The 23735-nt window shown below is 36.8% G+C and overlaps 1 protein-coding gene across 2 annotated transcripts; it reads right to left on the minus strand.

Moving 5' to 3' along the window:
- Positions 1-1689: 1689 nt before the first annotated feature.
- Positions 1690-23536, minus strand: LOC149808110 (uncharacterized). Of its 2 annotated transcripts, none has more exons than XM_089973495.1 (4): positions 23404-23536; positions 22870-22917; positions 20899-20992; positions 1690-3512 (listed from the first exon to the last, which is right to left on the minus strand). In XM_089973495.1, the coding sequence occupies exons 1-4, from the start codon at positions 23434-23436 to the stop codon at positions 1777-1779; spliced, it is 1911 nt and encodes a 636-aa protein (XP_089829621.1). In that variant the 5' UTR covers positions 23437-23536; the 3' UTR covers positions 1690-1776. The 2 variants fall into 2 exon arrangements, with proteins under 2 accessions (XP_089829621.1, XP_089829620.1); XM_089973494.1 differs by having other exon boundaries at positions 1690-3515.
- Positions 23537-23735: the final 199 nt, after the last annotated feature.

A 23735-nucleotide genomic window follows, 5' to 3' on the forward strand; every position in this document is an offset into this window, starting at 1 on the left:
ATAGGACTCACGGTACTAATTCCACTCCAATGGTAAACATATGGAAACACTGTCATATTCAAAATTCAATAACTTAAAATTTATGGGTGCTGATAATGACACCTATAATTTTTCGTGCACATCTAACCTTGGTGCAAGCTTATGTGTGGAGAACACCATATGACCCGCGGCAATTTGTTTACATACATGTGCATGAAACACGTGTTATTGATTCTGCACCAAATGAATCAGGTGCTACTTTCAGTATTGAGTACTCCTGAGTCAAGCCTGTAAAAATGCTAAAATTGCATCAGTAGAAATTTGTCAATATTTTTTTTACATTACATATAGGACAAGCTCTCAAAAGATATTTTTCCTAAAATTTTAATTTTCATTATTAACCAATTATGGACCACCAAACCTGTAAATACTCTATCATTTCTTCACCCATTTCTAGACTGGTTCACAGTTCTTCCGTATAATTAGTACCGTGTGTCCTATAATAATTTGTTTCCTCCTCCCGTGTGTGGATATAATATTTGTGATTCGTTTTTCTACTTCTCGTGTGTTGATATTATATTTGGAGTTTGCATGAGTTGACGTACATATGTGTGGATAGTATATACTATGTGAAGTAACTGTAAGGGATGTTTTCATTCACGTCCGTGAATGACAAATATAAAGTCAAGCGCCCGTCATTCGCGCCATTCTACACAGAATACTCAAAGAAGATGGCTTCAAACCAAATGGACGCCATGAAAATATTGCAAGAGGCAATCGATGACCTGGGAGTAGTAGAGGATTTTATGATGAAGTTGGGGTATGGTGTTTATACCATCCACAGAGCAAAGATGGAGACTAACACTGTAAAGAAAACGAAAGAAAAATGGAGAGAATTGATGGAAAAAGTAAAGGAGGACAAGGAGGACGAAGAAGACAGATTAAGGATAAGAGCGTGGAATGAGAAAATATAAAAAGAAGAAGAAAACGAAGAAAGGAAAAAGGAGGAGGAGAAGAAACAGGAGAAGGAGAAAGAAAAGTAAAGAAGAAGAATGTAGGACAGAAAATAAGTTGGTGGAGGAAAAGAAGACATTAGAACAAGAAAACCAAAGGCCCTCTTCAGGGCCACACATTTGTCTCGATTTTCTTTCTTGCATAAACTTTTTTAGTCGGTAGTATAGTTGTTTGTGTGATAGATTGATGTTCATCCATCTATGTCTGTCTGTTGTATGTGTTATATATGCCTATGTCCCGCCAAGCGTTCTAGGTTTGTCCCCCGTTGTTTGGTCCGATTGAGGTCAGCCCCTTACTACATTGTTACCAATCTTCAATACCGTGACGTCACCTTACCTGTTCCATTCCTATTGTCCCTATACAACAACTTCACTTTCCCTTGTCCGTAAACATCCCCGATATCGCCCATATTAAATTCCCATTTTCTGTAAACGTGCCCAGGAGGGTCTGAAAAACCTTGTCCGTAATCATGCCCAAGAACTTTTTGACTGGGATTTCCATTGTCCTTCACTATTGATTTGTAATTGGCCGACATATAACTCAAGCTCAAGGTCCCTAAATGCTTGATAATAAGTATTAAGCATTTAATGACCTTCATGCCTAGTGTTAGACCACCAGGTTGATTCAAGAATATTGGAAATCAAATGGGCAAAGTGAAAACCACCTTATTGTAAATAATTTAATTTATTTCTGCTTGATTTTATCTTTTTATTCTTAAGGTCATTCCAAGGTGTATTCCATGTTTATTAGTTGTATCTTGCAGACTGTAAGTTCTAATACTGCCTAGACATGAGTTGACTTTACTCTGGTTAATTCCCGTTGCTTATTGTGTGTTGAGATCGATGCTTCTATTTGCTCCTTGGGTGTTTTGCTCGATGTTTCTTGCTGCTTATTTGGTGTTTTGCATGATGATTCTTGTTCCTTCAGCGCTCTGCTTTGCGTTTCTTTTTGCTCCTTTGGTGTTATGCTTGGCTTTTCTTGATGATTCTTGTCTGTTTTTATTGTTATTTCTTGTTGCTGATTTGGTACTTTTGTCCGTGTATCTTGTTGTACATTGGATGATTTGATTGATGTTTCCTTTTGATCATGGAGTGTTCTGTTTGGTGTTTCTTGTTGTTTATTTGGTGTTATGGCTGGTTTATCTTGTTGCTCCTTGGATGTTCTGCTTAATGTTTCTTGTTGTTCATGGGATGTTCTGCTTGGAGTTTCTTGATGCTTGCTTGGTGTTCTAACTGGTTTATCTTGATATTCATTGGGTGTTCTGCTTGGAGTTTCTTGATGCTTGCTTGGTGTTCTAACTGGTTTATCTTGATATTCAATGGGTGTTCTGCTTGATGTTTCTTGCTGTTCCTGTATTTTATTTGATGTTTCTTGTTGCTTATTTGGTGTTTTGCATGGTGTTTCTTTTTCCTTCGGCGCTCTGGTTTGCATTTCTTTTTGCTCCTTTGGTGTTATGCTTGGCTGTTCTTGCTGATCCTTGTATGTTTTTATTGTTATTTCTTGTTGCTGATTTGGTACTTTTGTCCTTGTATCTTGTTGTACATTGGATGATTTGACTGAAATTTCTTTTTGTTCATGATGTGTTATGTTTAGTGTTTCTTGTTGTTTATTTGGTGTGTGTTGTTCCTTGGATGTTCTGCTTGATGTTTCTTGCTTTTCCTGCTGTGTTCCTATTGGTGTTTCATTTTGCTCCGTGGGTGTTCTACTTGATATTTCTTGTTGCTTATTCGGTGTTCTGACTGATTTCTCTTGCTGCTCCTTGGATATTCTATTTAATGTTTCTTGCTGTTCATGCGGTGTTCCGCTTAGAATTTCTTGCTGTTCTTTGGGTGTTATGCTTGTCGTTTCTTGTTGTTTATTTAACGTTCTGGCTGGTTTAACTGGATGCGCTTTGGAAGTTCTGTTTGATATTTCTTGCGGTTCCTGAGGTGTTCCGTTTGTTGTTTCTTGATGTTCGTTGGGTGCTCTGATTGGCTTTTCTTGTTGCTTGTTTGATGATCTGACTGGTTTAACTGGAAGCTCCTTGGATGTTCTACTTGTTGTTTCTTGCCGTTCCTGAGGTGTTCCGTTTGGCATTTCTAGCTGTTCCTTGGGTGTTATGCTTGGCGTTTCTTGTTGCTTATGTGATGATCTGACTGGTTTAACTTGCTGCTCCTTGGATATTTTGCTTGGGGTTTCTTGATGTTCTTGAAATGTTCCGTTTGATTTTTCTTGTTGTTCCTTGGGCGTTCTGCTTGGCGTTTCTTGCTGAACATTCGTTGTTCTAGTTGATGTTTCTTGTTTGTCAAGTGTTTTGCTTGATGTTTGTTGCTGTTCCTTAAGTATTCTGTTTTTTGTTTCTTGTTGTTCCTCTGGTTTTCTGCCTAAATGTTCTTGTTCATTTGGTGTTCTGATTGGTGTTTCTTGCTGCCCCTTAGGTACTTTCCTTGGTGCTTCTTGTTGTGCCTTGGGTGGTCCTTTTGTTTTATCTTCTTCATTTGATCTTGCTTTGTTGAGTTCTTGTTCTTCATTGGTTGATCCTGCTATGGAGTAAGTTGAAAGACTGAATGTCAAGGGTTAAATAATGTCTTTAGAATATACTAGTTTGCTTAAATAACGTATCACTCTTGCTATAAGAATAATTTTTGGGCGAGGCGCCTCCCACCCACCCTCTTAAAAAACAGTCAATTTCATCACCTTTCTAACAGTACTCCCCCTCGTGCATGTTGAAGCCAACAACACTAAAAAGAATGGAAAGCATCGAGGGTTGCTGGCCCATGTGGATCTCGTAGTGTAGGAACTACTGTTTAAAGATTTGTATGTTGGGCCTCTTTGTAGCTCTAGCAGCGACAACCTTTCAACTTTGCTTGTCGTCGCTTGTGGGATTGACGTAGTAGAACGAGGTTCATGATAATGACATTCACAGTTTACGACAATCTAATCCGGATTTGCAAGCCATTCTAGATTACCGCAATGTCTCCTAAGGCAGATATTATTGTAAATGGTCTAGAGATAGGCACTGAGCTTTTTTCAGACCAAAAGAAATGCGAAGTCCTGAAGGATGGCCCAACTTTAAAGGGCACAAAATGTACCTGCCCAAAATGATGATTGTGTGCCACTGATTTACGATCCATTTAGTGTTGGAGTGATGGATTAGCTTCAAGAGTAGCCTCTCAAAGGAAATATAAGCAACAAAATCACTCAAGAAAATGCATTGAATGTACTTCAGTGCAAAACTGACAATGATGTATCACGAATCTTCTGGTGTGTGTGTGCGTGTGCGTGTGTGTGTGTGTGTATGTGTGTGTGTGAATATACATAACTTGCATATTTACGGTTGCGTTTTATCGTATACAGTTCATTTGCTAATCACATCCTTGTAATAGTACAAACTGTGGCTAATATAATTTCCTTTATTTCTGTAAGTTGACGCACATATTTGGGCAGAGACAAATGACCCCATATGGCAAAGTCGACATATAATTGCATGTAGTTCATTTAAGATGGAATGTTCAAGTAAGAAACACAAAATGGATGAAATGGGTGAAATGTTTGCATATCCTAAGAAAAGGAAATATGCTTAGATTCATAAGTCAGCGCACTCAGAGTTATATCAGGAGGCGGTGCATCATAACATCGCCAAAATTATACTATGTATCTCCAGCCAGTATTCGAACAAAGCAGCGGAGACTTCCTCGCGATTGCGCTGGATGGGAGAGTTAGTTTGCTTCTTTATACATTGTCGCAGAAGCATGCACTCTGTGGGACCTTGAGGGAATTTAGGCTTTCATCTGATGGTATGTTTTAATCCCATTTATGGTAAGCCAGAATTTTGCATCAGAGATGTGTTTATCCTTTAAGGCCTTAAATGTTGATACTCTAATGGCATCCAGTTTTGTCACTGTTCGGACACGGAGCTTTCCGTTTTTTGCATTTACGTGGAGGCGCCGGCTAATAAACCAGCCAGCAATTACAGCGAGTCCACGGGATAAAACGACTGCCTCAAATTCCACAACAACTGGATGAAGTAATATTAATTGCTAGTGGGCCTACGCTAAATGCTTCAAAACAACATACTGGCTTTAATAAGGTCGGTGTGAATGTAATATGTGTCATTGACAGCCCAGTGGTACCATTTGTACAGAGCCGCACTAACATCTCTGTCTTGCTCAAACCGTTAAGTTCGCATAGTTTTCGCAGTCAGTAATTTCTATCAGCCGTTGCTGGGTGCTTTATCTAAAATCTTACAGAAAGATCTTAATCGGAGTTGGGTTAGAATCAACATTTATCCTGATCGGGAAATTTCATTTCATAAATTAGCAAAAACAGATTTATCTTAAGGGGCCCTTTTCTTCATAATTCTTTGTTCACGAAAAACAATGTTCTGGCTTCTTCAGGCGTACGAGAAAGTGTACAAAGTCGCAGATAGACTGGTATGGCGTATTACTATTCCCTGGCCCACGAGAGACTTTCGGGAACCGCCATTTGATCGCCCGAAGAGATTAAACAGAACGAGTTGCGTCTGCACCACTATTCGCAGGGAACAGAGGCCACGACCGCGTGGACAAACTTTATGCTAAATGTGTCCGATAGCTGTTCAGGGATCTTTGTTGAGCGTATAGCAACTCGATCCATATGTTTCGGTCACCCAAGACGTACAGGCTTTAAGACCAGCATTCTCTGAAAATGCGCAGCTTTTTGACATGCGTAAACAATTCTTGGTGAACATAGTAAAGCTAAAAAACAGACCATATATATTCCTAGCACAATTAATAACTATCAGGTTTTCCTGCGCAACGCCAGATCCATGCTCGACTTTGTGTTTGGAATCGGCGGAACTCCTCATCGGCACCTTCGAGGGCTATAGCAAGGGATTTCAGTTGTATTGTATCCATTACCTAGGTGTTGTCGGTGTGCCGTCCCAACAAGAGTATTAATAATTATACACAGTGCGTCATAATGCTTGCGAGGGTAATGCCATCTTCCCAACAGAGTACAAACATGTTAATTTGTAAATCTTTTTTTAAAATGAATTATTTGTTTAAAGTAAAATATATCTCTTTCAATTTCTTTTTTCCTAAAATTCATTAAAAATGAAAAACATAATATTGCCTAATACATGTAATTATAAAAGATCGTACAGGGATTATGACGTGTTTCTAAAATTAGAACTTGCACTGACTATGAAAATATTAAATGCATCCAACATTAAACTGGGCCTTGGTATTTGTGTTATTGCCATAAGGCTGATATTTTATCTTGAGGTTGTGTTTCCTTGTCATTGAATTGTCATGCTTTTGCCATGTGACTGGCAAGACCTTTGACTGCTTCGTTTGCTGTGAATACTTTTTTGCTTTACTATTAACCTTTTATTATTATTATTATTATTATTATTATTATTATTATTATTATTAAACTAGTACTGTCTATTGTTATATTCCAAATGCTTTGTACAGTTTTTTTTTGCATCTTTTCTCCCTCATTAAGTGTCATAGAAAGTGACAATACTATCATTACCAAACAAAAAGAATTAATCGAAGAGACAATCTTATTATGAAAGTCTATATGCCTCGAGAGATGTAGAAACATAGATCTCAACTTAATACTCAATGACTCTGATATTCCAGAACTAAATACAAAACAGGGCAAAGAAGTAGAAAGGAAGGTTTCTTTTCCCCAACTCTAGCTGCTCTATAATAAACATGAAAAATTGTAAGAGTCCGGGTTCTGATCGGTTTTCAGCTTAATTTTTTTTTTCATTTCTCTCGGAATGATTTAGGATATTTTGTAGTTAGGTCAATTAACTTTGGTTATGAAATAAATGACCTAATTAAATCAGAAGGAAGGTGTTATTACTTGTATTTCTAAAGGTGATAACGATACAAGTTATTAAAAAATTGGAGACCAATATCACTTCTGAATACTACCTATAAAGTGGCAGCATAATGTACTGAAAATAGGATTGAAAAATTATTAATTAACGATGATCAAACTAGTTTTATGGCTGGTAGATCTACTGGTGAAAATATTAGGGCAGTATACGATGTAATGCTTTACAGTGAAAATCATAACACATCAGGTATGCTACAACCGAATGAGTTCGATAAAGCCTCTAATCTGTGGAATGGTAACTTTTATTTAAAGTACTAACTTTTTTCAATTCGCTAATTCAATTATAAATTTGATTCGAACTTTGTATCACACTATAAAATCATGTGTAACTGTTAATGGACATATCTCATCTTGGTTTGGGTGAATGCAAACAAGGCGAACCCCTTTCACCATTTACTTACTGTCACAGTCTCAGTGCTCGAAGAGAACTCTTACCTCTGTGGGAAAATTATTGTGATAAAAATCACTTGCTTTATAAAAATTAATTTTACATATTAATAAGTTTACCAAATCCTCCAGAATGTTTCATTAAAACATTCAATAGTTTAGTCTACAAGTACTTGTGGAAATGGTCAGTCGACAAGATAAAAAGAAAAGTAATAAATAAAAGTTATGAAGAAGGGAGACTTGCAATGATTGACATAAATAATTTCATTTGTTCTCTCAGAGTATCCTGGGTCAGAAGAATGCATACCAAAGTAATTTTTTAAGGATTTTAACCAGTTTGGCATCAATTATATGGAAATGAACATAGAAGATGTCGAGAATATATTTTGGAAGAATGTTTTTATTTCTTACAACATATACTATAAAGGATTCCAAACACTTATTTCAGATTTTCTTACTGAAGCCCGAATGTTTAATGAAAATATTAAGGTCAGAGGGTCTTTTTTATAGCAATAAATGGTTTTATAAAGGTATAATATTTGCAAACGATGTTGTCCAGAGAAACGGACAATTCTTTATGTGGCAAAAAGTGAATGAAATATATAATGTTGGGACTAGCTTTCTACAACATGCAGTGGTCCTCAAGTCCGTGAAATCAGATTTTAATAGAATATCCAATCCCCATCAGAAATTTTGGAAAAACTATGAATTACAAAAAAGACATTCCTTCTCCTTGAAACTAAGAAAGGTTGCTAAATTATTTATAAGATCTTGGTAAAAGACACAGAAATGTTAGAAACCAAAGCACTAATTAAATGAAAAACTTAATCTACCAGACCAGTTGGACTGGACAAAGCATGTTGCCTTAACGTACAAAATTACAAAAGTTTATAATCTAATTTGGTTCATTATAAAGTATTGCATAGAGTTCATGCAACAAACACCTTTCTAGAAACAATTGGAATAGCAAATAATAATAAATGTTCTTTTTGTATGGATTCGCCTGAAACATTAATTCACCTTTGTGGGGACTGTGCAACTGTAAAGCAGTTTTGGAAGAATTTAAGCCAGTGGATAAGAAACAACACTAATTTCTTGCACACCTTTTCGATTACAGCATTTATTGTCGGTATGTTAGGAGATGGCAAAGTGATTATTTTTATATTGATGATAACCAAAAAATATATTTATAATATGTGGCATAAAAGAAAACATCCATCCCTAAATGTGTTTAATCTTTTCTTTATAAAACGATGCTGCACTGTGAGATGGAATTATTCAAAAGAAACAATAAACTGCGATGTTTTGAAACTGAATGGCGCACATTTATTAATTTAGTTGCATAGGAGTAATGTTCTGTCTATCTGAAATATTTCAGATATATTGATGAAAATTCGATGATGCATCTGCAATCTTGAATTATCTCTTGGTTACATTTTTGTACATGTCAGGAAATTATTTTATAAGATTAATATGTAAATCTATTATATACTTATGCTCTAACAATAGTCCGGTTTCTTAATCTCTTCTGCTCCACTCTTCTTTTTTTTTTCTTTTATCTCTTACATCCTACAGTATTTTCTTTTTCAAGCTATCCTCTTTTCTTCTTGCACCTACACCCCGGTTTAACAGCTCATACTCTAGTTGAAGCCTTTATATAGAAGGCAAGACTTGTGTTGAAAAAAGAACTGTAAGGTAGTCCATGGGAACCTATGGTTCCCACTGATGGGGAAAAAAACAAAAATAAACGAAGGCGTTCGCCTATTAGTTTATCCTCGTTCACCAAGGGGTTGATGGTATCTCGATTTTATTATTTTTGCACCTGCAGATCAACGCGACTGTGATGATTGGGACTAGCAGGCGCGCAGAACGCTAGTCCATATTTCAGTTAGTTGCGCTTAGAATTGTTTGCGACTTTCCTGCTGTTCTTCCAGTGATATGCTTTGCTGTTAGGATTTAATATCCCTCAGAGCTCACCGGGCCTCGAAGTCTCGCTCGGTTGTTGACCTCTACTCCCCTTTGGGCTTGTGGCCATTTGTTCAGCCGAGGGGATCCCATTTGAGTAGTTGTGTTAAGTATTGAGTGAGTGAGCATGATTGTAACCTCTTTGGGGTTGTCTCTGTCTCATCAACAACCTTGGTAATTTTTTTTATTCAAATGGCATATGTATGTAGGCCTGATGGCATCTCTTTTTTGGCTGTCTGTAGCACATCCACCACCACGTGGTTGATACGGGCTATAGACTTCGTGACTGGCTACGGTGCTTTTACGACCTCTTTGCGGGTGAACCGAGCCTATATATTATCGACGACAGCACTGTCATAAAGGCTCATACAGATGAGAAGACATGCTTGCAAAGCTCTCCTTTATCGATTTCCATGCAGAACAGTACATCTGGGTGCTCACATAAAAGTAAACTAAAGATCTCAGGGTGAAGGCCAGTGAAGTAGCCTCTTATACGTCATAGACCGCCACAGCTTAAGGACTGCGTGAAAACAATGCTTCTGAACACACACGAACGTGTGCGATTGCGACAGCTACTGAGTCAACAAATTTGCAAATTACTGGCTAGTCAACAAGCTATGAGCTATACAGGTGCTCAACATTATGCTAAGTTTACAGAATATTTTAATTTTTTCGCTTTTCTTTATATTGAACCAATATAGAGTGAATAATATATAATTAACGATGGTTTGGGTATGCCAAGTGAAGTCTGAACTGGGTGTCAAAAGGATGTAATATACCAGAATTGAATGCATTTTTTTTTAAATGCCGACTAACATATAGGTCGGTTTTAAAAGTTCGTTAGTAAACCGCCAAAAGAACCCATCGATTCAAAATGTAAAATCACAGTGAAAAATATAATCAATTCCGAGAGCTGTTAATAGAAATGTGCAAGTTTGGCAAAACTTGGGGTACCCAAAACTAGAGCTGTATCGGCGATGTTGCAAACGTTTTTAAACCGTACTCTGAGTCCAGGCCCGCACACTTCATCATCAGAAATTTACCAACTGTTCAGATGAGTATTATCAAAGAGAACTCAGCTTGATGACTGATGACTGATTAAAAAGCCAGAGGTCTGCCAAGGATGAGCAGCTGATCTAAAGAATACCATCAAGCCGGAGGATTCCAACATGGAAGAAGCTTCGGACGCAGACCTTGATGTCTAAAACAAGAACTTTTCTGGTTCAAACTACCACCAAGGCAATAACACTGGTGCGAGAAGACCGTTAAAAACGAATAACAACTAATAACGATATAAAAACCTGACACAGCAAGCTAACCGTCTTATTCATCATTACTGGGTATCCTGTCATGATTTCTGTACGCATATATTAAACTTAGACCAAAGATCGTAACACTAGTGACACCCATTGAAAACAATCTTAACAATAGACTACAACGAGGTGCTCAATCGCAAAAAAGTCAAAACTTACGGCCGATCCAGAAGTACGCGAAGAGGCTCAAAATATAACAGAACACAGGCAGACCGTGTCTCACTTTTTGCCATCAGTTCTCTTTAACAATACTTTTTGGCATCAACATTCACTCTTTCTCAGCTGGACCAAATGGACGACAATGAAATCGAAAAGCTCTTTGATCAATGGAGCCGAGATAATCAAGATTTTGGGGAGGGCGGGCTGCGTATATATGAGGCTGTCGCTTCTATGATACTGCCTGTTCCCACTCCCCTAACATCCGCCTCACTAATAAGTGACCTTGAGTGAAACGCTTTTGTTCGACACTAGCTTATTATTTCTTACCTATATAATACTGCTTACCGCTGACCTAACGACTCTTAAGCACTGCAAATTTGCTAATGATTGTCCACCAAGTAATCAATGGATTCAATAAACTGGACTGAAATCGTGTAACAAATGAAACTGTCGAGAGGACTACTTCCAGGACATCTTGTACATTCCTGCCAGGAGACAGTCCGATGGCCAAAGGAGTTCAAAGAATTTCAATATAGCGGGTACGTGTTTAGAATCCTAATAAAGTGGAAGCATAGTGGAAAACGGCAAAGGCTAGACTTGAAAAATTGAGAAGTTTCTCCATCAACTTTACTTGACCTTGGTTGAGATGGGCCTCTGTGCCCGAAAGAAAATGATTCCTGATTAGCTAGCATAAGCAATGATGGACACGATCTGCCAAAAGATTGATCTTTGGAACTTTGGAAGCTTAATCTGTTATACTTTTTCTTAAGTGATGCTAGATGGACCCACCAAAACTAACCGGTCTGGCATGCTGGAGATTAATTCGATTGCTGAATATTTGCGAGATGGAAACTGAGCTCGCTGAAATATTTGCAGGCCAAATGGCTACTGGAAAAGCATTAGAACAATGAAAGATATTTCAGATGCGGCGCCGGTCTCCAACACGTTGCCTAGGTATGGTTAAAAGAGCTGGTCGTTTGGCAGATCTAACGTCCGGCTCCAAGGCCACGGTCTACTATCGACCACACAGACGAAGTAAAACAGCAGATTTACTCTTCCTTTCAAACGATAAGACATAAGTATACGCTAACTTTTCTAGTCATTCCTAGTCTCTATAATGAATCTGGGTCACTGGCTATATAGTAGATTACAGAGATTACCGATGCACTGACACTCATCTACACCCGAAGCCAGCTGACGCGGCATAAGCTACATGAGATCATACCAGGCCGGCTGTTTATGCTTGCCTTATCACAACTCCTGGCAAAGCTCGTCTTGCAGGTTAGACGTGGGAAGCTGGCAGAAATCACCAGAGAGAGTCGCAGAGTGGTTAAACTAGACGGTGGCGATCGGCAGTTCTGCCACCAGCAGGTCTGCAAATAAGATTTCCTTTGGGAGTATGACTGAGACACTTCCGAACCTAATGTCGTCCTTAAAAGGCGAATTGACGCCGATTACGTGCATGAAACTTGCTGGCGTCAATAAAGATGTAGCAGGAACGGCGGAAAAAGTCGTGCCACGGTATCAACAAGGCGGCCAATTGGCCCTGATGAACACATCCGGTGTCCAAGCAGTGGTGCGATATATCTATGTCCCTGAAGAGCTGGAGGTGGGAGACATCAGGCTACCGACACCGTGTGATCGAGGAACATCTGCAGATTAGAGCAGGCGGTTTCAAATACCGGTGAACCCGCTCTGTATTATTTTTCTGGACAGACAAAAGCGCATAACTATTAAGAACTGCAGCCTTTGCCCCCAGACACACAGATACCTTCTGTTTGTGTTTTCAGTCGCCGTTCACGTCACGAAGGTCCAAGTTGTCCTTTCTGTAGTAGGGTGTAGTCGAACTTGTCGTTAGGGGCGTTGCGCTCTTTTTTCAGTTGCACTCGAGACAAATTAGATGAAAGCTCCAATTGGTCGTGGTGCCTTGAATGGTTACTCTACAGTTTTACCTCCGAAAACCCTTTGCGAGTAGAGTGGCGGAACTTGACGGTTTTCCAACTTCTGCCCATGGTGTTCAAGTAGGAACGTTTGAGTCCCGTCGCGAACTCCTTTTCGTGATGATACAATAAAGTCTTTGGGGCCCCACTACTCTAACCAATGGCCCCAGCTGAGACAGACACTGAACTTTGGCAGCCTGAATCAGCATCTCGCTCTTCAGCGCTTCCAGACTTTTTTTTATTGGCCTAATTAGCGAATCGTGCAACTCTCGCCATCAATATGACAAAGGTAGCCATGATCACCGAAGCAGACGTCTGGCAGCCTCTCTGCTCTAGGTAGTAGAGAAAGGGTTCCAGAATGGATAATATGACAACCCGAGTAATTATATTTGGTCCCTCCATTCCAGAATCCAATCGTTTTCACTGCTCTTGCTTTGTGTGGTACTTCTTGGAGATCCGTAGGGTCGGCGTAAAGAAGATGGGGTTCTGTTATGGGAAAAACGCAATCGCAAATGTGATCTTTTCATGACTGACCACAACCAATACGGTAGCTGATTTTGTGTACCGCTACAGGATAGTCCGCTGTGAGTGCGGTTGAATCTTGGTTGTCTTTGGTTGCCAATCCCATGCAGGCTGCATGCTCTCGTGGGACATGATGCTCCTCGCCTATGTCACGTCACTAGTCTGGAGCTACTGCTCGCAAGAGTGGGTGGGGGTGGGGTGGGCGTTATAGCCCTTAAATGTGGTACCCTGCTACCCTGTAATCCCTATATGCTTAGGTAAGCAAAACTGGACACCGATTCTGGTGTTAAGTATCCTAGCGACCGGATGGCTGACCAGTCTTGAGTTTACCGTGGTTATTATTGCTTTTAAAAAAGCACAGAATCATATCTGCTTTCCTGACAACAGATATATGGGTTGTTTGCTTGTTGAAAGTTTCGCTTTATGTTTTGGTTGATTAAATTTGTAAGTGAACTAAAGCAGCTGTATCGTCCATTTGAAAGTTTATATAATAAAGTTAACGATGTGGACAAGTTCACTGAGTCAGAAACGAAACTTTCAACAAGCAAACGAATGACAGCCAACCATTCAACTGTAGGGACCTTTATGGACCCACAGATTGAGGCCAAACTATCAAGGTTCCTTGAATCCATAAAAGCCTGGGGGAGGTGGCACCATCCCCTTCCCCAGGAACAACTAGCAGACTGCGGTGCAGTCAGAAAAAAGTGGCACATGCACAATTGTGCGCACGCCACTATAATTAAACTCAACAACAACAACAACTTTTAGGAGCGATTATTAACAGGCATTTATCGCTGGAGAAACAAATAAAGTACGTGTGTTCTTCAGTTACCCTCATAGTTGCATAGATCCTCTTCTTATGTACAAGAATCTATGCTAACAATTTTCTATACTGGACATAAATTACATTTACTTGATTATGTTTGCACCATCTGTAAAACTGCAATGCTATTAATCTTAAACTAATAATTAAATTTTTCAAAAAACGAGTAGCTAGAATTATTCAAAATAAAGAGAATCTCCTTCCTCACCTTTATTCGTTTCTGGTTTCCTTTTTTAATTATAGAGTAAAAGAGAGTAAATGCTTATAAATATTTTGACATATAAATCTTCTCAATATATGGATCCACTATATAACGATGATCTTCAAATTCCAGCTTCCAGTATTCATAGGTACCATACAAGATCTATTTCGAAATCTAATTTTGATTTGCCTAAATTCAAGACGCTTCTGTATCAAACATATTGTACATATTCTACAGCAGTTTTATGGAATATAGTTCAAAACTTATATTAAACAAACTCCAAAACCCCTCTTTTAAGAACGCGCCGCACAAATTTCTTCATTTTTAGTGTAGCATGGCTCAGCCAATTACCCAAGTTGAATACCCACTCTGCTATCCCATCTCCCAAAACCTACAAGAATAGTCTATATTTCCTTTACGCTAATCTACATGGTATTAGTCGATTAAGAACCAAATGTATTACACTCAGAAAATTATTATTATTATTATTATTATTATCATTATTATTATTATTATTATTATTGCTATTATAAGGATTATATTAATTTGTCATTGCCTTTTTTTTTGGGGGGGGGGACCAGACAGATGCCCACCCCCAATTAAAAAAATATAAAAAGTATTTTAAGTTTGTGTGTTTCCCCCTCAGATATGTTGTATGTTCTATTTATAAAGAATTTTGTATCAAAAATTTTAATTTGAATTTTTGATGAGGTATTTATTTTTCCCCTCGTGTTATCTAAAGGGTTGTTCGTCCGAGCCTGGTTTTATTCACCTTGCTCGAAGTCCCTTCCCTTGTAAGGTTTGTGACCTTTGCTAGAGGTCTCCTAAGTCTCAGTGTTTGTTATGTGTATTAGTACTATAATGTGTGTATGCTATATTTTCTGTATGTTTGAGACAGCAAGTATAAATCAATTTTTTTTCCTTCCCAGTTGTCTTATTTCAATTCTTGGGATTTAAAATCCATTACAATATATTTTATGTTATTTTCCGTTAATTTATTTTCAATTTAGAATTTTGGCGATTATACGGTGTGATATATTAGGTTATGACAAAAAATAAAAATAAATTTCTATTGTTTTATTCAACTGGTAATATGTGTCGTTCCTCTCAATACGTGCTAAAGAAGGAAACAGTTAGGCTTCTTTATTCCACACTTCTTTATCCCCTGTATTTCTCCCGAATCGAGTCAGGCCTCCTTTGATTATTTAAACTATTTCTTTAGAAAATTCCAAAAATTGTTTAATCACTACAAGATTGTAGGTTGGTCAACTATATAGTGCGGGAGCTGTATGGTTGGAGAAAGAGAGAAGAGTCAGTTGGGTTGTACTGATGTATTTGTGTTTGTGTTTGGTCTGTTTATGTTCTATATGGGGTGTTTTTTCAAGACTCTTTCATAGGCCTGTCCGCTTCGCGTAGCGCCCTGTGACATAGCCCCATGATGTCATCGCCTTGTACTTTCCCGATATAGATTCCCTGTGGATTCCCTGTAGTTTCGTATTTCAGGTAATAATATTTTGGAATTTTCCAATGTGTAGCGTCATATGATTCTTTAGAAAATTCAAATGGTATTTGAAAGTTACAATAAGTTAGGATTCCTATGTAAACCTTGTTATAGTTTAGTAAATTTTTAAAATTATCTATATAGGTTAATTTTGGGAAGAAAAAAATTTTAATAAACAAAATGTAAAGTTTCAAAAACTTTAAACTCGGTTAAACTTCATATATAATTTTTGAAATTTTCTAATTTTTCCGGATTGTTAAAAATTTTACAATTTAAATTTTATGTAATTTATATTGGGTTGGGGTTCCTATTTAATTTATATTAAATTTAGGATTTAAAACCAGTTGAAATTTTAAAATTTGAAATTGGATCCTCAGGTTTGGTGGGACTCATGTCTGGCCTGCGCACTGACAGTATCACACCCCTAGTGTGTAGCTAGCCGAAGCTCTCCCTCCCATCCCCATTTTTCTCCTCCTCTCCTCAGGATTCCAATTTCTTGACAAGTTATTTCATAATTATCTCCCTATCACTAGTATTTGCCCATAGGCCCTCATTGTTCCAACAATGTAATCTGTAATTTTATAAAGTGTGTTTTTGTCAAATTTCCCTTCTAAAACTAAAATGTTATTTCTTTTATATTTGTCTTTTTTTTACATATTTCCCCTATTAATTTTAGTCTTTCATCCTTTCTTTTTTCACACTGTGTCATAGTATGATATTTACTGAAAGGGGCGTTCTTATACAGTGGACATTTTCGCGATACTCTGATCACGTGCCGTCTCACTGGCACCTCTCCTGTCAACCATGCATTGTGCATGTATTTGAAGCAGAGACTTTGAATTTTAAGTGATCGTAATTTGTTCCAGTGCCCCCAGGCCCTGTCCCCAATTTACTCATAAATTTTCTTGTTCTACTTTACTCCTACCTTTTTTTTTTGTTGTATCTTCTCTTTTTTTAGGGGGGGGGGGGCACCAGACAGATGCCCCCCCACCCCCAGTTCCAAAATAAAGGAAAAGTTGTTATGTGGTCTGTATCCCCCGAAGGTGTGTTTGTTTGTATTATTTATAACAGAATTTTGATCAAAACTTTGATTTTTTTGAAATTTTTGATGGGGTATTTATTCTCTAGTGTTATCTAAAGGGTTGTTCATCCGACACTGAGTTAGACCCCGGTGTCGAAATCCCTTCCCTTGTTTGTTTTGTGATCTATGCCAGAGATCTCTAAGTCCCATGTGTGCTATATGTGTATGCTGTGTGTTTGTGTGCTATATGTTTCTATGTTGGGACGGCTTCTTTAGTCAAATTTCCCCATTTGTCTTCTCGTATACTATTGGGCTAATAATTTTATTTTTCATTAGTTATTTAGATTGAGTTTTTGAGATTTGATAGAGAAAACGGTGTGATATTTTGGTTTTTATAAAGGAAACTTATTGTTTTAAATGAGTGATCATGTGTGCCGTTTTCTCTCTATTTTTTGTTTCCGAAGGAGAGGCTTTGACCGGTGAAGGCTCCACATTTTTCTTTAATTTCTTAATGTTTCACCTTCAGCGGATTGTAGCTCTGTCAACTGTTTTTTTTTTTATAGAAAGTGTAATACGAAAGTTCCAAAAAGTTTTTATCTTGAGTATTTAGTATAGGTTATGTTAATATTGTTAGTTTTATTTCTTCTCTAAATGTTATTATCCCATGTTTCTGTTCTGTTTGTCCATTTCCTCTGCAGGGGTTTTTCTGTCACTATTTCGCAGGCCTGTTCACTTCGCGTAGCGCCTTGTGACTTAGCCCTGCGACGTCTATGCAACATACTTCTCCATTGGTATGTATCTTTTTCATCCTTTTCCCATAACTGTTTTATCGCGATATTTAATTAGTAATTCTTTAACAAGACTGAACTTCCTCGGTATTTCTATTCATTTTTTTAAAATTTATTATTTTGATATATTTCCTTCCTATTCCTCATAGTATAACCGTACCAATATATATATATATATATATATATATATATATATATATATATATATATATATATATATATACCTTCCCACGGTAGGTTGGGTTCAGATTTTAATCTTTTAAATCTATTTAAAATATATTTAATTAAAATGGGATTAGGTAATGCTAATCCCCCCTTTCTCTCGCTCTATATAAAGTTTCTTTATTTATGTAGTGGGTTTTATAATCCCATATATAATTAATAATGTCATTATCTATTTTATTTAATATGGCATTTTCTATTTCTGTAGATTTTAAAATATAGTTTATGTCAGAATACATGTATGTTTTGGCCACCTGGGCCCGTTCCATTATACATAATGGCGTTAGTGCCCAGATATTCACATTTTCTTCTATTTTCTTTTTCGTGTTTTTACAGTTTTCCTGTTTATCTCTTCTCCCGAAAAAGACTCCCAGTGCCTTAACTCGATCTTTGATTAGATGGGGGGTGGGGTAGTCCAGGGTGGTTGCCCACCATTTTCCTTTCTTTAATATTTCTGTTTGGGTCTTTTATAAAAGTTAGTACAATGTTGTAGCATCTTAATTTCGTCCTTTATATTTGGAACTTTAATACCTTCAATTTTACTGTTAAGTCTTATTCTTATACTTAGGATCTCAGTCGCTATTACATATAATAACATAGACAGTGGGCATCCTTACCTCACTGATCTTTGTGTATCAAATTTTCCCGTGTTCGCTCCATTTACCTGTACTCTTGAGGTTATTTTGTTGTACAGGATTTTAGTCCACTTTTGAAAATTATTTCCAAATCCAAATTTTTCTAAAACCTTTTGCATATAGTTGTGTTCTAATCTGTCGAATGCTTTTTCCTGGTCAAAAAGTACCATATCACCTTTTAGCCCACATTCCTGTATATAATCTATAATTGTTTTAATACTTAAAATGTTATTAGGAATGTCCCTCCCCTTGGCCCCACATGTTAAATTTATGTTTATGATTTTATCCATTCCCTTTTTAATTCTATCTGCTAAAATTTGCTTAATAATTTATAATCCGTATTTAGGAGGAAGATGGGCTTCCAATATTTTAGATCTTCCCTATCTCCCTTCCCTTTGTATATTAGTGTTATAATCCCTTCCCTCATGCTTTCTGTCACAGTATCATTTCTCAAGTGAATATTATTGTATAACCATTCTAAAATGGGCGACAACTCGCCACGGAATTTCCGCGGTGAGTCTAAAAATCCGCGGTGAGTCCATCTCTACCTGGGGATTTTCCTTTGGTCAAATTATTTATGCTATTTAAGATTTCTTCTCTTGAGATGAAGTCATCACACGAGTTCTTGTGTTCTGGTGATATCATCTCGCAATCTATTTCTTGTAGGTACTCTCCTGTTGTGTTGTTATTAATTTGTTGTGATGTATACAACTTACTATAAAATTCTTCAATGTGTTTTAAAAATTTTCTTCCTGTTGAATATCCCCTTTCCCTCATTAATTTTTAAAAAGTTTCAATATAGTTTTGGCCACCACCCACCCCTTAACTCCTCTCTTTTATTTAGGCCCTACGCTTTTTTATATATTGTGGTAAATTTTCCGGCTCTTATTTCTCTCCCTTTGTTTTCTTCATCTAATATCTGATTTAATTTCACTTTAAGTATTTTTTCTCTCTCATTTGTATTAATTTTTTCTAGCTGTCTTTTAATCGTGTCTTTTTCCGTTTTTTTTTTGTTTGTTTTTCCTTTCTAATTTTTGAATATGGAATAGCTTTCTTTTTAAAAAAAGTTTTTAGTGTATCCCATTCATTTAAAATATCTATGTTCCCCTTCTCTATAAATAATTTGTCATTCCATGCTAGTTGTCTTACATCACTTGATCTAGAATAGCGTTTGATTGACGCATCTCAACCGTAATTTGTTTGGATTACGTCATTATATGTTTGACGTCACGCCTGTTATTGTTCTTTCGCTGGAATTTCATTTTTTTAAAAATCTATCTGCGTTTAAACCATATTTTACAGTTGAAGCCCACCTTGTCTGTGTAAACCAAATAATATACCCTTTTACATAAAATGTAAACATTTTTATTGGAAACTGTATCCCTATTTTTTGTGTACCACTGAGCGCCATTTTATTAATAACGTGAACTTTGCAGCCAGAAATGCGAGAAACACAATCTTTTATTGCGCATTGGAGTTGGGTGACGAAATTTCCAGAGTTGGATGGGGAAATTCCTACCTTAAATATTTTCAGCATGTTTTTCATGTTTTCTAATTTCATGGTGTTTGTTTTTTGTAATCATATCATTATATATGTTTTTTATGTTATAGGTGTTGTTTAATGTTGTAAAGCACTTAGAGCTTCTAAAGATTAGGCGCTATACAAAGTCCTCATTATTATTATTATTATTATTATCATCATCATTATTATTATTATAGAGATTACAAAGAAAAGACATGCTGAACGAGCCAAATCATTTTCTTAATGTTTAGAACTTCTGTGTGTAAATAAGTTTTACTAAATAATGTATTCACAATTTCGTCTGCATTTGTCATTACCCTGTAATTGAGACTATGAAAGAATTCATACACTCTCCCGTGATGTTTTTAACCCCATATCGATTTTAAAACCGAAAAGTATCAAGGATGTAAAATGCACAAAACTTAGTCATTTCATTATTTAATATATAATTTCTAGCTGAATTATTTTCTTACTATCTAGAGCCTCTGTGCGTAAATAAGACTGCCCGTTTTACTGAACAACCTAGTTACAATTCCCTCTTCATTAGACCGCTCTGGGGCCGACTGGTTTGAGCGTCCCTTAGGACGTGGGAGGTCGCGGGTTTGAACACCTAACCCCGGCCTAGTCATACCAAAGGCGTATAAAAATGGTACTAACAGCTAGGTGCTCACCAGTAAAAGGTTAGTGTTAGGACTGGTCAGCCTGGTGTCAGGATAATGTGACATTATGCTACGTGTCTGCGGCAACAACAAAAAAAATCCAACACACACACACACACACACACACACACACACACACTCATTTGTCTACATTGCTGATTCTGAACAGAATGTTCTGGTGACAATATCCGCATTTCAAAACATAAGCATCATAGTATCCTTTTTTCCTCCAGTGGTCGAATTCAGTATGCGTTTTGTACCAATATTATTGACTGAAACACTACATGCGCAGAAAAGCCCGACTGCGGTATATGTATGTATGTATGTATGTATGTATGTATGTATGTATGTATGTATTCCTGATATAAAACTCACCGCTATTTTGGTAGATCTCGACAGTGACACCGCTGGGTTTTATTATCTCCGCCAGTTCCTTCTCATCGTCATCGCTTCTTGGGATTTTGCTGTCCTTTAAAAAAAACGTTAAAACAATTATGAGAAAGGAGAATTAGGGAGTTTCAACCATACAACTTAAACATCATTCAAATTTTGAAATTACGATCTTTTAATCTGCTTCTAATAGTAAGTAGCTTCACAGCAACGATTCATTAAATTTAATTTTTTAAAAAAAGATTTGCCAAGATCTATAGTTCAAATCACATGGGTCATGTAGGCATTCAATACCGACTATTTCAGTAATGGGTGTCATTTTTTATAATTTGATTATACGTGCCTTTAAGTGGCAATTATTCACTTCATTTGGTTTCATATACATCCATATTCCTTTGGAAGGTCATTATTTAGACGCCCCGAGAGGTGTATACGTCAAAATCACTTTAAAGTACGTAGACAATTTTAAGACGAAATCAACCTAAAGGTGTGATCAAGTACAATCCGGATTTAATGTCGAGTGCTGTGATATCAAAATAAAAGCTACGCATATTGATAAACAAATTCGTACTTCCCTCGATTATGACGATTCCACTCGACGCGCTCTTATTTTGACCCAAGTTTAGTACATGGCCACCATTGTACAAGTCCATAGCCATAGTTAAATTTCGTCTGGAAGTTTCTTGGTGACATTTAAGGCGCAGAGCATTCACTAATCAGGATTTAATAGCCTTTAGTTAAAGAAAATTACTGTTAATTTAAAAAAAAACGATAATATTTAATTTAAAATGAGTAAATGCGCAGACATGACCTATGTGACTTGTGCTATAGAAACAAACTAATCCACAGAGGATGTGAAGCAATAGAGCAAGTATAAAAAAACAAAAACATTATGCATGTCAGTGTAAACAAATGTCACCACTAGTCGTTCCTTTCTTCATGCTTTGTGGACCTTTACACGTATTGTCTCCAACGATAGTATTCTCACACCAACCCGTTTGTTTGTACCCCCTACCTATCTTAAAAACTGAAAACATCAATAAGATAAAAAAAATGCACAGAACTTATAGTCATTTGATTCACTCATTTATACGTTCTAACATTATTGTCGCCAGAAGTCCCAAACACTGTCAACTTGTTGGCGTTTCGAACCAAACGAGGGTTTCTTTAGCAGCACGAGCCAATCTGTTTTCAAGCAACAGATGTGATTTAGTTCGTCGTTATTAATAATCTCAATAATTCCGTAAATTCTGGAGTTAAATTTCGTTCATACAAGAGTTGCTACTATTTATTTGTTCAATTTGTTGTAGAAATTTTATAACTAGACATTGAAAATATTGGACACAGACGACAGTTTTTACTAAAATGGACTATTCTTGAAACCAGACAAGGACAACGAGCAGTCTCTCTTCCTGTTTACATCTGAAGCTCCCGTTTGTTTGCTTGCTTTGAAATGACATTAAGTGGACATAGTTAGGGGCCCCTTGGCGACAGTCAGCTTAGAAATTATAAATCATTGAATGAAATGTCTAAGTTTTGTGCATTTTGTTAATAACCTTAGTGCTTTTCGTTTTTAAAATCTGTCGGGAAGGGGGTGGATACAAACAAACGGGAGGGTATGCCAATACTTTTATTTTTTTATAATGGTAGATATTCTCTTTAGCTGCTCCAGGTACGGAAACATTTTATATTTAGGAAAGAGTTAAGTGATTACATCTTGTAAATATTTTAGCGGTTTTTATATTCTTTCTTTTTGTTGGCTATCTGATTCAGCCATCAAAAAGAAAGACTAAAAACGACCGCTAAAATATTATTAGCACTAAACAATACAAAATATATCGTATAATAAGCATTTTATAAGGGGAGGGGGCGGTATGGTAGAGGAAAATGCGGATTCTAAGCGTTGGGTGAAAACACCGACAGAATTACAGAAAATGTAAGTGATTCAGTACTCACTGGACCCTTATGCTTGTGTTTCGGTTTCTTACAGTCAGATAGCAGGGCCTGGAACGAAATAGATGATAAAAAGGTAATAATCATCATAATCAACAACAGCAATAGTAACACAAGTAGAAGAGCAGTTACGACAGTACGAGTATTCAAAGCAATAACAATAATAATAGAGACGCCCATAATAATCACATCGAAATGATAATAAATATAATTCATGATATTATTGATTTGACTGATATTATTATTATTATTATTATTATTACACCAGTAGGACATGCTAACCTTTTCGTGTCTTTTCCTTTTGATTTGTATGTGATTATAAACAAATTTTCTACTTTACGTGGGAATTTTAAATAAATTATGGATAGTTGATAAAGTAAATCTCTCTTTTCTGTATTTTACGGATTGATTGTATTTCATACCCATCTTGCTATTAGCAAATATATAACCCTGTCTCCAAAGATTCATACACCGTGTTGAGATACGATACACAACGTTAGAAATCTCTCTCTCTCTCTCTCTTTCTCTCTCTCTTACCCTGAACGATTTTAAGCAGCCAGAATCCCCCATTTTCTATGCCGTTTCATCGTAGTTTTGGAGTAGGCAACGGCTGTGTCGAGACATCATCAAACCAGTGCATCAAAGAAAATCTATCTTGCAACATGACGTCATTTTTATGAGCAATACGTCATCCAAATTACGTCACTTTGGCTTTTTTAGTTTGTCCATGTGACACTCTGTTCAGAAGCCAGCATTAAAAAAGTTCGAAAGCTTGCCCCATATATTGTCAGTCATTGCAGGCCATTTGAAGCAATATCAATGTGGACGAATGTGCACAAATATCATTTATATCGTCTTTTTAAAAATAC

This window comes from Sinohyriopsis cumingii, chromosome 1, assembly GCF_028554795.1.
Source record: "Sinohyriopsis cumingii isolate HCF-2022 chromosome 1, ASM2855479v2, whole genome shotgun sequence".
In the NCBI taxonomy this organism is placed as follows: domain Eukaryota; kingdom Metazoa; phylum Mollusca; class Bivalvia; order Unionida; family Unionidae; genus Sinohyriopsis; species Sinohyriopsis cumingii.